This window comes from Ambystoma mexicanum, chromosome 9 (genome assembly GCF_040938575.1).
Source record: "Ambystoma mexicanum isolate Mex_15411 chromosome 9, UKY_AmexF1_1, whole genome shotgun sequence".
In the NCBI taxonomy this organism is placed as follows: domain Eukaryota; kingdom Metazoa; phylum Chordata; class Amphibia; order Caudata; family Ambystomatidae; genus Ambystoma; species Ambystoma mexicanum.
In genome coordinates this window covers 1,486,976,905-1,486,993,053 of record NC_090931.1, presented here as the reverse complement: position 1 = coordinate 1,486,993,053, position 16,149 = coordinate 1,486,976,905, and the positions used below count along the sequence as shown (strand labels likewise).

General features: G+C 47.9%; 1 protein-coding gene across 2 annotated transcripts in view; it reads right to left on the bottom strand.

The window, feature by feature from the left end:
• The window catches only part of SLC4A3 (solute carrier family 4 member 3), a 660,038-nt gene that overhangs the window by 39,758 nt on the left and 604,131 nt on the right, over positions 1-16,149 (bottom strand). For both annotated transcript variants that reach the window (XM_069616955.1, XM_069616956.1), the window contains one exon: positions 5,961-6,130. In XM_069616955.1, coding sequence (XP_069473056.1) covers positions 5,961-6,130 — 170 coding nt within the window. The remainder of the gene's footprint in view (positions 1-5,960; positions 6,131-16,149) is intronic.

Here is a 16,149-nt window from a genome sequence, read left to right as displayed (position 1 = left end):
CGTGTTGGGTGAGCATGTTGAAGGAATACGGGATCTTGATTGGTTTGCACGTGGCCAGTTTGAGCAGATGCGGAAACCAAGGTTGTCTCGCCCACATTGGAGCAACCAGGATTAGAGTTGCTTGTTCCTGGTGCATTTTGTGCACTATTCTGCTGACTAGCAGTGTCAGTGGAAAAGCGTAAGCACATTTCCCTGACCAGCTCATCAATAGGGCGTTCCCCTTGGATCTGGGTTGGGGAAATCTGGATGTGAAGTCTCGGCATTGTGCATTTTGGTTTGTGGAGAACAAGTCTAAAGGAGGACAGCCCCAGAGGGAAAGGATATTATCTAAAATTCCTCCGTTGAGTTGCCACTCGTGGTCTTCGGGTAGGGGATCTCTGCTTAGAGAGTCAGCTAGAGAATTGAGTTCCCCTGCGACGTGTTGAGACACTAGGAACATGTTCTGCTTGAGTGCCCACATCCACATTTTTTGGGCTAGTATGGACAGACTTGGCTAGTGTGTGCCGCCCTGCTTGATTATGTAAAACATGGCAGTGGTGCTGTCTGTGAGGACTTGCACTGTTTGACCTGTAAGATGCACCTGAAAGGCTTGTAAGGCCTTGAGTACTGCTAGTAGCTCCAAAGGTTGATGTGATTTTGGGCTGTGATCTGTGTCCACAGGCCATGCGCTGTGTGGTGAAGGTAATGGGCTCCCCATCCAGAGAGTGAGGCGCCTGTTGTAACTATCGCTTGCACCAGAGGATTGTGAAAGGGTTTTCCCTTTAACAGGTTTTCCTTTGTTCACCAGCATAGCGCTTGAACTAGGGTAGGCGAAACAACCACTAGATCGTCCCACTGACCGCTTGCCTGAGACAGTTCTATGTCATTGCATTGAAACCCGTTTTTACGATGGCTGTTTTTCCATGGAATTCTTGCAGAAAAAATGTTTGAATTTTTTTACAATTATTTGGGGAGGGGGGAGGTTCCCCCTCCGAGCTCCCTGTCATTTATCTATTTTTTTCCTGCCCCTCCAGCCCATTATATGCCCTTTCCCAGCCCCCCCAAAAATGTTGAAAAGTTTTTTTCGGCATAAATTCTGCGGAAAAACACCTGTTGTAAAACTGGGGTGTCTATGAAAGGACGTTGTACCACTGAGACCACTGCTTCGCTACCCACTTTTGTATTGGGCGCATTCTCAACCGTGCGTGCGGAACCTGGTAAATGCATGAGGCCATCATCCTGAGCAAGCGCATTGCTTTGCGTATGCTTATTTGGCGACCGGCCAGATACTGAGGTATTTCACCAGTATGTTTTGAACTCTTTCGTTTGAGGGGAAGACTAGCCCCTCTTCCGTTTTTATGATAGCTCCCAGGAACTGATTGGTTTTGCTTGGAACAAGACATGATTTTTTTCTCGTTGATTATGAATCCCAATTGGAACAAAAGATGGATTGTCCTTTGGATATTTTGCTTGCAAATTTGAGGGGATTCCCCCGTTATCAGCCAGTCGTCTAGATAAGGGTACACTGGGAGTGATTCTCTGCATAAGTGCGCTGCCACTACTGCTAATACCATGGTGAAAACTCTTGGAGTAGAGGCTATGCTGAAGGGGAGCACCTTGAATTGGTAGTGCTGATTTGCTCTTTTGAAACGCAGGAATTTTCTGTTCGCTGGGAACATTGAAATATGAAAGTATGCATCTTTCATGTCCAAAGTTGTTTTTGCAATGGGATTACTCCCTGTAGCGTACTCATGCAAAATGTCTGAGGCATGACAAATGTGTTTGCAGGGCGCAGGTCTAGGAAAGGGCGCATTTTAAGGTCTTTCTGTGGCACTAGGAAGTACATTGTATAGATACCCTTGTTTACCTGGTTTGCCGGGACGATTGCTATGGCGTCCTTTAGTAGCAGTGCTTCGACTTCTTCCAGTAAAATGCGCTTGTATGAGTTCTATGCAATAGCCTCCTGCCACAGAGGAACATATCCACCCACTTGTCTAACGTGATCCCCTCCCATGCGTAGGTAAAATGAGAAATGCAACCTCCTATTGGGGAAGCATGGGAGGGGACCTGGAGCGGGTGGTCATTGCTTTGGTGGGGTGGAGCCTCTAGAAGAGGATCTGACTCTACTTCTCGATCTTCTGAGGCCCCTTTGAAAATGTTGTTGGGAGGATTGCCCCTGCGCAGAACCCCAAGATGAGGTCTGCCCGCCCTGGTTGTAGTTGGAGGACCGCTGGGAGATTTGTCCTCTAAAACGGCGCGTGTATTAAATGCGCCTCTATGCACAAAGGGTTTGTTTCTGAGCTGTCCCAGGGATTTGAGGGTGTCATACTTCTCCTTAGCACTGTTTAGTGCATCCTCGACTCCTTTTGCAACTAAGGCGTTAGGCTCAATTGGCATATGTAAAAGGGTGGCTTGGGTTTCCAGCTTGAAACATGACCTGACTGGCATAGCCATGCATGGCGTTTAACGAGGGTACCCTCAGCTACTATCTGGCCTGCATTATCTGCTGCGTCCAGATTATTTTTCAGGATGCAGCTTGCCACCTGCTTACCTTCAGCTACTGTTTTTAGAAGCTGTGTTTATAGGGGTTCTGGGGCAGAGCCTATTTGTTGTGAGATCTCGTCCCACTTGTGGCAATTGTAACTCGCCAGGAGCGTAGTGTTGTTGGATATCCTTACTTGGTAAGTAGCCGAGGAAGCTACTTTCCTGCCCAGTGTTTAAAGGTGTTTGCTCTCCTTGTCAGGAGGGGCTTCGGCAGAGGCTAAAGGTGTGTCCGCTCTCTTTCTAGTGGTAGTCACAACGAGAGTGTCTGGCTTTAGTTTCCCGCTGGTGTACAATGGGTCTGACGGGGCTGGTCTGAACATTTTCTCAATGCGAGGGTTGACTGCACTCGTCAGGTTTGGGGTAAGTAAGGAAGGCTGAATGCGCCTTTGGATAGATTGGAGCAGTGGAATGAACTGTGCCGCAGATCTCTTATCCCAGAGGAGGTCCTCTACAAAGTCTTTGTCGACTTGTGCCTCATGTGTCTCAATGTAAAGTGTTCTGCAGCTTTTAAAAGAAGATCATTAAACTGCAGCTGGTTATCCACAGCTGGAATCAGCCACAGCTGGAATCAGCCACAGGGGAATCAGCCACAGGGGAATCAGCCACAGGTTGGTCAATATGGTCTGGAGATTGAATGATGTATCATCATCGTCGTAATAATATTGGTCTGTATCCTCTATGTCCCCTTGGTCTCCTTCGTCTGCTATTGAGCCAGGGTCCTGTGGACCTGAAGTGTCAAAATAGTATAGGTCATGATATATGTTTTGAGAGGTAGAGGTACTAGGCTGTGCCATGTCTAAGTGGGGTCTTTTGGCGTTGGGCTGCTTATCAGCTGTTTCACCTTGACGGGGCACCTGGAGGTTAGTAAGTTGATCAGGGTGTTGATCAAAAAAGTTACAAAAGCTAGACATTCTTCTCATTAATGTATCAAATTGTTCCGGGGTCCATTGAGTGTAGCTTGGTAAAACTGTGGGAACAGGGGTAGGAAAAGGCTCTGGTGTAGAGGGCTGTTTTTGGTACATTGCCCCTGAGAGGATGTCACTTGACGTTTTGGATTTGAGGAGAGTGTCTGGGGTGTGTTTTTTAATGTGTTCTCTCATTTTTTTAATTATTAGCCAGGGCCATCGACATGCCTTTTCGATGCACGGTCGCTGGTACCCGAGGACTTCTCTGATTTGCTTGCTGTGTCAGGAATAGACTTCGGTGTCTGTTTTGGGGGCCTGTCATGTGGCAAACACCATGGCCCAGAAGACAGGGACTTTTCGGTCCTTCCCATTCAACACAGTGTGTGGCTTATTGGTCAACGACGCGGTCGACTGTTGGCCATTGGGGGTGTGTTTAGTGTGGCGGGCAGTGTGGGTGCTTCAGCTGCTGGGTGTTGTCAACGTAGCAGAAACGCCAGCCTGCCTGTTGGAGTCGGGGGCTCACACACGGGAAACCGTCGGGTCCCGATCGCCCTCGGAGTCACTTAGGACGCTGATGCTGCCATCGCTGGATGCTCCCCACAACATCCATGGTGGCCTCGGCCTGCATGGCGTGGTGGGTATAGCGTTTAGTCTTCCAGTCCTTTAGTGTCTTGGGTCAAAACAGTTTGCAGGACTTGCACTGTTTTTTGGAATGGTCCCTAGTAAGGCAGAGATTACACACCCTGTGTGAGTCCTTCCAAGGAAACTTCCTGTTTCAGGAAGGACAACATTTAAACTGTGTGCGTTCCATAGTATGGAAAGATGGCAGCTCAGCGATGTAAACGAAAGAATAGGGAAATAGGCATTCTCTAAATGAGATGAATTATGACCTCCCCCCACTCTACCTACTGTGCCGGGCTGGTGCCCGAACGGGTCTAGGTAGGCCCCAGACAAAGTTCGTCGAGACGGGTGAGTAGTTGTCGTTGACAGATGGTCTTGTCCTGGAAAGCAGTCACTGGAGATCTTGCGGAGTACAGCCATCAAAAGGATAGAAAGAAAGTCTAAATTTAAACTTTGTATAAGTAAAGGTTTTAGCCAGCAGAAGAAGGAACTCTGCAACTTGCGACCGACTATGATGGCGGAAAAAACAATCTGAGGGACCTCTATGCATGAAGGACCATGGCTACAGGAGACTTCACACTAGGGATAGTATTACTGGCACACACGCCCTGTCGATATCCCTTTACGAGTTTCGAAAACAAAAATGTAATCCTCTGCGCTATCACTAGATGTTGGCCTATGCATAGCATGTGATCGAAGCAGACACACAAGCCTCAGAAATATATATATATATATAGTTTTGGGTTAAGGGGTAAAAAGGGGCTGGGGAGGGGTTTGAGGTAGGGGTGGTAAAGAAGGGGAAAGGGGCATGGGTGGGACCCCCTCTGGGTGGGACCCCCCCCTGGGTGGGACCCCCCCGGGTGGGACCCCCCCAAAGAAAAGAAATAGAAGTAACATTTCGAAGTAATCGCTTAGAAGCAATTGTTTCGGCAAAATAACATGGAACCCTATATGGGTAGTAGGCTGCTTAATCCAAGGTGTTGGCCCTGGTGTGCTTTTCTTCTCAGTCTGTATAACACAACCAGTGTGTCACATTCCAGGAATTTGAGCGCCAGGGGTTCCAGGTCAGTTCGCCTGGTCTATTACTGGAGAGCAGATGTACCTCGCCTTTTCATTGAATAAATGGCTGATTTTCCTACCTTGAGCTGCACCTTACAGTGGCATGCTGATGCACTTTTCAAAGGCAAGCTCTGCTACACATATGTGTGAAGGTCAGGCATTATGAGGTGAAGTGTAGGGACCCTTAGTTGACCAGCCCTTTCTTTGGGTTAGAGAACTTCTTTCAGCAATGCCAAATTTGCAGGTGATGTTTCACCAACCGGGGACTTTGTGAGGGGACAAGAGAGACCCACGCACCCTTAGAGGCTGCACCCATTCAGTGGGTCCCTGACCCACTCTGGAAGCTGGACTGAGGATTTGTGGGAACTCTCAGACCATGCCTCAGAAGGTCGGGATTCACCATGAAAGAACTGTGTGCCTTGGTGCACAGCCCACGTTGGTTCCATGTGTTAAAATCACAGCAAAAATGGCCGTGGACACAAAATATCGCGGCAAAAAGGCTGTGCTTTTGCCACCGCAATACATGTAAAGGATGCGGGGGACAACCCTGCAACCCCCGGACCCATTATACCATACGCTCCCCTTAAATGGTGTAATGGGGTACACCTTTAATGGGCCAAACCATGCCTGAGTTTTTGTACAGGTGACATTTTTGCCGCAATTTTATAACTGCATACCCCACGCTGCAGTTGAGCTTCCACACAGTGTACTGGATCTGTAATATGGGCAGAAATACCTCCAAACACCAAAGTCAAATTCCCAGGTCAACCCACATTGCCATTGAGGATACCGCCCACCCAGAACGCCTCGGTTCTTCCTCCTTCTAAAAGCAGGTGCATGTGCTTGGCTTACTTTGACGACATAGGTGTGGTCTGGGTGATGCTTGGATGGCATCAGGACCAGCAGGATGCGTTCATACAGCTGGATTCCAGTCATAGATGTCACTCCCATGTACAGAAAGATCCCAAAAAGCACAGCCAGTGGGATCTGGCGCAGCACGTTCCTCATCACGATGGACATGCCTAGGAGTAAAATAGAGAACACAGGTTAGGCTTTGGCACACAACTTCCCTGGTCGATAGATCTTCCAATGGGTCAGGATCACTGGCATAGTGAACCGGGAGAATGAGCAGTGGTAGAGAATGGAAGACGTGTGTATGCACAGAGAGAACTCGGATGGATAGGACAATTTACACAGCATTCACAAAGCAGAACAAGGGCCATCTACATGGGTTCGTGAATAGTCATCTGCTGGGTGAGGTTTTCCCCTATGGGGGAGCGCCATCGTTTGGCTCATACAGGCTTTGCAAAACCCTCTGTAGTGGTTAGTATAGGTGCTGATGAAATGCCTGCACCAGCGCTTATTGAATGAGTTGACACATACTCAGCAGCTACTGGTATGAAATATGCATTACACCTATAGCTATATTACTACCATGTGTGTAGATGGCAGGGTCACATGCTCTTTCTAATTGTTTGCAAAGCAGCGTCTGCAAGTTTTCATAGGAGGTTTTCAAGCTTGTAACCTTCCCCAAAACCGACATCTGAAAAGGTAAAGGGGCATGTGAGTTCTAGGTTTGCTATCAACAACAGGCAGAACCTTCACCAAAGCTCAATGCGTCTTGGTTATTGGCAACTGCATGAATGAAATGAAGGCAACTGTGCCGCAGGAGTTAATAATAGTTTGCCTCATAAAATACACTTTGGGGTGTGTTTGTTACCCTAAAGACAGGGATCTCAAACTTTGTCTCACCAGATGTTTTGGACTACAACTCCCATTAGCCTTAACCAGCATCGTCAATGGTGAGGGATCATGGGATTTGTAGTCCAAATGTATCTGCACAGTAACATGTTGCAGACACCTGCCTTATGGTGAGTCTGTCTTCTCATCTTTCACCAGACCCCAGAGTGTGTAGATAGTTGTTCTGTGCTCTTGCTGTCTTCAGGGCTGTGCTTCAGGGGATATGTGGGGATTTACACGATGGCATGTGGTTGAAAGCTGAGGGTGGAGAACTTTACGTATTGTGGTTAATGGTGAATGGGTGTGTGCAACCTGCATGTGGGTGATGTTCAGTAGGATCTGTGCCTTTGGCTAATTGTGGTGTTTGGATGTTTTTCTGCATCGACCCACATGCTGCGTGGGGGCAGCATATGTAATGATTGCAGATTCAAGGTGTCTCACGCAGGGGCGTTGCTGGGGGGGGGTGGGTAAGGGGGCTATAGCCCCTGATCTTTTGGTTGTAGCCCCGGATAGAATCTCAGGAGCTACAGCCAAAAGACTAGCTAGCCCCCAGTCCCAACAGTTCCGACATCAGCGTAGCCCTGGGTCTTTTCCAGACCTAGCAACTCCCCTGGTCTCACGGCTGGATTCAGTAGCAGATAGTCTAATGGTCTCCCAGTTGGGAAGTCCAGTTATGTTTTGCGGTGGTTGTTGTGTGTTCGCTTTTACAGCGTGTGCCTGGAGGTGATGTTTTCTGTGTAGGCACTAGGCAGCTCTCTCTCAATGGACCATCTTTCCTGGCAAGGTGACAGTGATTCAGGAATCTTTCTGCTCAGGGATTTCTGCCCCCCCCCCGGCACTCCTTTTCGTATTTGCCGGTATGCTTCATACTGAAGGGCAAGATGCAGGGACTGGGGCAAGATTGCGCTTGTGAATAAACTCAGCCCATATTGAGGGTAAACCTGCAGGGACTGGGGCATGATTGTGCTTGTGGATAGACTCAATCTATATTGAGGGGAAACATGCAGGGGCGCGATTGTGCTTGTGCATAGACTCTGTTCATATTGAGGTGAAACATGCAGGGGCATTATTGTGCTTGTGGATAGACTCAGTCCATATTGAGGGGAAACATGCGGGGGCATGATTGTGCTTGTGGATAGAGTCTGTCCATATTGAGGGGAAACATGCGGGGCCATGATTGTGCTTGTGGATAGAGTCTGTCCATATTGAGGGGAAACATGCGGGGCCATGTTTGTGCTTGTGGATAGACTCAGTCCATATTGAGGTGAAACATGCGGGGGCATTATTGTGCTTGTGGATAGACTCAGTCCATATTGAGGTGAAACATGCGGGGGCATTATTGTGCTTGTGGATAGACTCAGTCCATATTGAGGTGAAACATGCGGGGGCATTATTGTGCTTGTGCATAGACTCAGTCCATATTGAAGTGAAACATGCAGGGGTATGATTGTGCTTGTGGATAGACTCAGTCCATATTGAAGTGAAACATGCAGGGCCATGATTGTGCTTGTGGATAGAGTCTGTCCATATTGAGGGGAAACATGCGGGGCCATGATTGTGCTTGTGGATAGACTCAGTCCATATTGAGGAGAAACATGCAGGGGCATGATTGTGCTTGTGGATAGACTCAGTCCATACTGAGGTGAAACACGTGGGGTGGGGACATGATTGTGCTTGTGGATAGAGTCAATCCATACTGAGAGGAAACATGCAGGGGCGCGATTGTGCTTGTGCATAGACTCTGTTCATATTGAGGTGAAACATGCAGGGGCATCATTGTGATTGTGGATAGACTCAGTCCATATTGAGGGGAAACATGCAGGGCCATGATTGTGCTTGTGGATAGAGTCTGTCCATATTGAGGGGAAACATGCAGGGGCGCGATTGTGCTTGTGCATAGACTCTGTTCATATTGAGGTGAAACATGCAGGGGCATTATTGTGCTTGTGGATAGACTCAGTCCATATTGAGGGGAAACATGCTGGGCCATGATTGTGCTTGTGGATAGAGTCTGTCCATATTGAGGGGAAACATGCGGGGCCATGATTGTGCTTGTGGATAGAGTCTGTCCATATTGAGGGGAAACATGCGGGGCCATGTTTGTGCTTGTGGATAGACTCAGTCCATATTGAGGTGAAACATGCGGGGGCATTATTGTGCTTGTGGATAGACTCAGTCCATATTGAGGTGAAACATGCGGGTGCATGATTGTGCTTGTGGATAGACTCAGTCCATATTGAAGTGAAACATGCAGGGGTATGATTGTGCTTGTGGATAGACTAAGTCCATATTGAGGGGAAACATGCAGGGCCATGATTGTGCTTGTGGATAGAGTCTGTCCATATTGAGGGGAAACATGCGGGGCCATGATTGTGCTTGTGGATAGACTCAGTCCATATTGAGGAGAAACATGCAGGGGCATGATTGTGCTTGTGGATAGACTCAGTCCATACTGAGGTGAAACACGTGGGGTGGGGACATGATTGTGCTTGTGGATAGAGTCAATCCATACTGAGAGGAAACATGCAGGGGCGCGATTGTGCTTGTGCATAGACTCTGTTCATATTGAGGTGAAACATGCAGGGGCATCATTGTGATTGTGGATAGACTCAGTCCATATTGAGGGGAAACATGCAGGGCCATGATTGTGCTTGTGGATAGAGTCTGTCCATATTGAGGGGAAACATGCGGGGCCATGATTGTGCTTGTGGATAGACTCAGTCCATATTGAGGTGAAACATGCGGGGGCATTATTGTGCTTGTGGATAGACTCAGTCCATATTGAGGTGAAACATGCGGGTGCATGATTGTGCTTGTGGATAGACTCAGTCCATATTGAAGTGAAACATGCAGGGGTATGATTGTGCTTGTGGATAGACTAAGTCCATATTGAGGGGAAACATGCAGGGCCATGATTGTGCTTGTGGATAGAGTCTGTCCATATTGAGGGGAAACATGCGGGGCCATGATTGTGCTTGTGGATAGACTCAGTCCATATTGAGGTGAAACATGCGGGGGCATTATTGTGCTTGTGGATAGACTCAGTCCATATTGAGGTGAAACATGCGGAGGCATGATTGTGCTTGTGGATAGACTCAGTCCATATTGAAGTGAAACATGCAGGGGTATGATTGTGCTTGTGGATAGACTAAGTCCATATTGAGGGGAAACATGCAGGGCCATGATTGTGCTTGTGGATAGACTGAGTCCATATTGAGGATAAACATGCAGGGGCATTATTGTGCTTGTGGATAGACTCAGTCCATATTGAGGTGAAACATGCGGGTGCATGATTGTGCTTGTGGATAGACTCAGTCCATATTGAGGAGAAACATGCAGGGGCATTATTGTGCTTGTGGATAGACTCAGTCCATATTGAGGGGAAACATGCGGGGGCATGATTGTGCTTGTGGATAGACTCAGTCCATATTGAGGGGAAACATGCAGGGGCATGATTGTGCTTGTGGATAGACTCAGTCCATATTGAGGTGAAAACATGCGGGGGCATGATTGTGATTATGGATAGACTCAGTCCATATTGAGGGGAAACATGCAGGGCCATGATTGTGCTTGTGGATAGAGTCTGTCCATATTGAGGGGAAACATGCGGGGCCATGATTGTGCTTGTGGATAGACTCAGTCCATATTGAGGTGAAACATGCGGGGGCATTATTGTGCTTGTGGATAGACTCAGTCCATATTGAGGTGAAACATGCGGAGGCATGATTGTGCTTGTGGATAGACTCAGTCCATATTGAAGTGAAACATGCAGGGGTATGATTGTGCTTGTGGATAGACTAAGTCCATATTGAGGGGAAACATGCAGGGCCATGATTGTGCTTGTGGATAGACTCAGTCCATATTGAGGATAAACATGCAGGGGCATTATTGTGCTTGTGGATAGACTCAGTCCATATTGAGGTGAAACATGCGGGTGCATGATTGTGCTTGTGGATAGACTCAGTCCATATTGAGGAGAAACATGCAGGGGCATTATTGTGCTTGTGGATAGACTCAGTCCATATTGAGGGGAAACATGCGGGGGCATGATTGTGCTTGTGGATAGACTCAGTCCATATTGAGGTGAAAAAATGCGGGGCCATGATTGTGATTATGGATAGACTCAGTCCATATTGAGGGGAAACATGCAGGGGCATGATTGTGCTTGTGGATAGACTCAGTCCATATTGAGGAGAAACATGCAGGGGCATTATTGTGCTTGTGGATAGACTCAGTCCATATTGAGGTGAAACATGTGGGTTCATGATTGTGTTTGTGGATAGACTCAGTCCATATTGAGGAGAAACATGCAGGGGCATTATTGTGCTTGTGGATAGACTCGGTCCATTTTGAGGTGAAAACATGCGGGGGCATGATTGTGATTATGGATAGACTCAGTCCATATTGAGGGGAAACATGCAGGGGCATGATTGTGCTTGTGGATAGACTCGGTCCATATTGAGGTGAAAACATGCTGGGGCATGATTGTGATTATGGATAGACTCAGTCCATATTGAGGGAAAACATGCAGGTGCATGATTGTGCTTGTGGATAGACTCGGTCCATATTGAGGTGAAAACATGCTGGGGCATGATTGTGATTATGGATATACTCAATCCATATTGAGGGGAAACATGCAGGGGCATTATTGTGCTTGTGGCTAGACTCAGTCCATATTGAGGGGAAACATGCTGGGGCATGATTGTGATTATGGATAGACTCAATCCATATTGAGGGGAAACATGCAGGGGCATGATTGTGCTTGTGGATAGACTCAGTCCATATTGAGGTGAAAACATGCGGGGGCATGATTGTGATTATGGATAGACTCAGTCCATATTGAGGGGAAACATGCAGGGGCATGATTGTGATTATGGATAGACTCAGTCCATATTGAGGGGAAACATGCAGGGGCATGATTGTGCTTGTGGATAGACTCAGTCCATATTGAGGTGAAAACATGCTGGGGCATGATTGTGATTATGGATAGACTCAGTCCATATTGAGGGAAAACATGCAGGTGCATGATTGTGCTTGTGGATAGACTCGGTCCATATTGAGGTGAAAACATGCTGGGGCATGATTGTGCTTGTGGATAGACTCAGTCCATATTGAGGGGAAACATGCAGGGGCATGATTGTGCTTGTGGATAGACTCAGTCCATATTGAGGGAAAACATGCAGGTGCATGATTGTGCTTGTGGATAGACTCGGTCCATATTGAGGTGAAAACATGCTGGGGCATGATTGTGATTATGGATAGACTCAATCCATATTGAGGGGAAACATGCAGGGGCATTATTGTGCTTGTGGCTAGACTCAGTCCATATTGAGGGGAAACATGCAGGGGCATGATTGTGCTTGTGGATAGACTCAGTCCATATTGAGGTGAAAACATGTGGGGGGGACATTATTGTGATTATGGATCGACTCAGTCCATATTGAGGTGAAAACATGCAGGGGCATTATTGTGCTTGTGGCTAGACTCAGTCCATATTGAGGGGAAACATGCAGGGGCATGATTGTGATTATGGATCGACTCAGTCCATATTGAGGGGAAACATGCAGGGCCATGATTGTGCTTGTGGATAGACTCAGTCCACACAGAGGAAACATGCGGGGGTGATTTGGGACATCTTCAGTGTGATGGATCTTTGTGTGAAGTAACCTCCTCTGTAACAACTCAGCTGTGCTTTGACTACTTAACTCTAACAATTCCAAAAGCACAACCCGCAGCTTACATTAGGCAGAAAAAAGGCACCTGTTGAAATGGGCACCCCTTGTGCTAATAATATATGAGGTTGCGGTTTATACCTGGGGAATGTGAGATTCTCAACCAAAGCGTGCCAAATATGCCCCCATGCCTCAGGACCATACATACAGGAGAAAAACAATCCAGAATTATTCGGGAGCTTTGGAGCTGAGAAGGTCGTGTCTTACACACACCTTCTCCTATCAGAGCTTTTCCGCTTCTGCCCAGAATCTTTCCCATGGGATGTTGCAATGCCAGCGTGCTAGCCTCCAACAATACCTGCACCAGAATAGTTAAGTTCCAGGACTTCTTATATGTTCCAAGGTGACTTTGATCAAAGGGCCCAGACCCAACCTTCAGAATGGCTGCATCCCGGGACCGACCTGCTAATCCAGTACTCCCTTAAAGACGCTGAAGGGCACTGATCAATTCCCATTTCTTTCTAACCTTTGCTCTCGTTTCACAGGGATTTATTAAAGCCCATCACATTGTGGTAAATGTAACATGCACCCAGAGCTCCAGATAAGATTTGGAGGTGGGAGTATTTTACTCCCCCTTTTTTTAAAGTTGGGAGTAAAATACATTTTCAGGGAGTAAAAATGTAAGTCCAATTTCCAATGGGAGTGTTTTATGAGTGGGTAAAAATATGTTTTTACTGGGAAACGGAAATGTTTTTGTACTAATTGTTTCTTTGCACCTAGTTATCCAAGTACATTGAAAGATACAGGTTTACTTCTTCTGATCAGGCAGCAATAATAGTTTCTTCCTGTGGTACTATGTGCACTGCTGGTCCAAACATATCCATGGTGCTGTTTGGGCGAAAGCACAGGGACAAGATTCTATGCGTCTGTTTCCTATCTTTTTGTTGGGAGTATTTTAACTTCCCAGTTTTACTTTTTGGGAGTATTTGCCTATTTTTAGGGAGTAAAAGCGGCCAGTACACCCCTTATCTGCAGGGCTGCTTGCACTACAAAGTACTTTAGTCTTTTTAAACATATTTGCTCCAATTCTGTCTTCTAATGTTTTTTTGATCCCTAGTTCATACATGTTGTCTTGTTTTGAACTTAGGTTTTTTCTTAAATTCATGGCATATTGGAGGGAAGTATATCTCTTGTTGGGAGCCTATGCAGAGGTGCAGGCTGCAAGCAAATAATCCCAAGATTCAAGACAATGAAAGAGTACAGACTGCCGAACTGGATCACGTCCTCACCTGTGCACCACAACTGATGATTGAGTTCTTCCTTAGGGAATGGTAAATTTGGAGGACACATTTATATTTGATTAATTTACTGGAGTTTTGTTTCAAGGCACATGCAACTACGTCTCTTCAGAGCACTGCGAGAGGGGAGAAGGGAGAGTCAGGGTGTGCTCATAATGGCGGCCGGAGGCCACCTTCCAGATAAAGAATCCGAAGGGCAAGCAGAACAGGGAGAACGAGAAGGGGAGTGAATGAAAGTAGAGTGAATAGCTAGGCCGATGTGCTGCATTCTCAATCCTGAGTCCGGTGGGCAAGGAGAGGCAGGAGCGCAACAGGGGAAGTCAGGGCACTTTTACAGCTAAACTCAGAGGCAGACCAGAAGGGGGACGGGAGAGCAGGCATAAGAGTCAAAATAACAGCGCACAGTCAAGTAGGTATGTATGTCTGTGCACTTGGGTGCAGCCCTTCATAGTAGTCAGCCGCCAGTGGGAGGTGGGTGGTTGAGGCTAAGTGTAGCCATGCAGGCAATTAGCTGAGTCAGAAAGGTTGATGGGCATTATGAATCCCCTATAGAGAATTAACAATGGTACCCTTCAGTGCACTTTAGCTGCTGGCATATCACAAATCACAAGCAATTAAATAGAAGGGTGGAGATCTCGCCTATAGAATGGAAACGTTGGATGTCTTACCTATGGACTTAAAATGCTGAAGGTTCAGTTATGGTCAAAGACTTAGGAGGCCTCAATTATAGACCATGAGCGATGGAAGGGGTTCCACCCATGGACCATGAATGATAGAGGAGAATTCACCTATGGACTGGGGTTGTTGTGGGGAGGAGTGGGGGCTTGGTCAGGTATCTTACTTAAAAGCTTTGAATGGTTTAGGAGAGCTCACCAATGGACCATGAATAATGTAGAAGGCCTTGGCTATATACCATGAATGGAGGTAAGACCTCACCCATGGACCATGAATAATGTAGAAGGCCTCAGCTGCAGACCGTGAATAATGGGGAAGGCCTCACCTATAGACCACGAATGACTGAGGAGGGCTCACCTTTAGATCAGGGTTGCTTTTTGAGCTCTCACTTATGGACAGTAAATAATGGAGGGAGTATGAACTGTAGCTCAAGACTGATGGACTGTGTCTCACCTGTGGACAATGAATGAAGAAGGGGTCTCAGCAATGGAGTTAGAATGATGGGGGAGGTTTCACCCATGGACAATAAATGGCGGAGGCAATATTACCTATGCACCAGGCATGCCGAGGAAGGTGGGACGTGCAGCGTGGCCCCTGAATGCTAAGGAAGGGGCCACCTGCAGCATGGCCCATGAATGCTGAGGAAGGTGCCACCTGCAGCATGGCTCATGAATGCTGAGGAAGGTGGCACCGGCAGCATTGCCCATGAATGCTAAGGAAGGTGGCACCTGCAGCATTGCCCATGAATGCTAAGGAAGGTGCCACCTCCAGCATGGCACAGGTGCCACCTGCAGCATGGCCCATGAATGCTAAGGAAGGTGCCACCTGCAGCATGGCCCATGAATGCTGAGGAAGGTGCCACCTGCAGCATGGCCCATGAATGCTAAGGAAGGTGCCACCTGCAGCATGGCTCATGAATGCTGAAGAAGGTGCCACCTGCAGCATGGCCCATGAATGCTGAGGAAGGTGCCACCTTCAGCATGGCACAGGTGCCACCTGCAGCATGGCCCATGAATGCTAAGGAAGGTGCCACCTGCAGCATTGCCCATGAATTCTAAGGAAGGTGCCACCTGCAGCATGGCCCATGAATGCTGAGGAAGGGGCCACCTGCGGCATGGCCCATGAATGCTGAGGAAGGTGCCACCTGCAGCATGGCACAGGTACCACCTGCAGCATGGCCCATGAATGCTGAGGAAGGGGCCACCTGCAGCATGGCCCATGAATTCTAAGGAAGGGGCCACCTGCAGCATGGCCCATGAATGCAAAGGAAGGTGCCACCTACAGCATGGCCCATGAATGCTGAGGAAGGTGCCACCTGCAGCATGGCACAGGTGCCACCTGCAGCATGGCCCATGAATGCTAAGGAAGGTGCCACCTGCAGCATGGCCCATGAATGCTAAGGAAGGGGCCACCTGCAGCATAGCCCATCAATGCTAAGGAAGGGGCTACCTGCAGCATGGCCCATGAATGCTAAGGAAGGGGCCACCTGCAGCATGGCCCATGAATGCTAAGGAAGGTGCCACCTGCAGCATGGCCCATGAATGCTGAAGAAGGTGCCACCTGCAGCATGGCCCATGAATGCTGAGGAAGGTGCCACCTTCAGCATGGCACAGGTGCCACCTGCAGCATGGCCCATGAATGCTAAGGGAGGTGCCA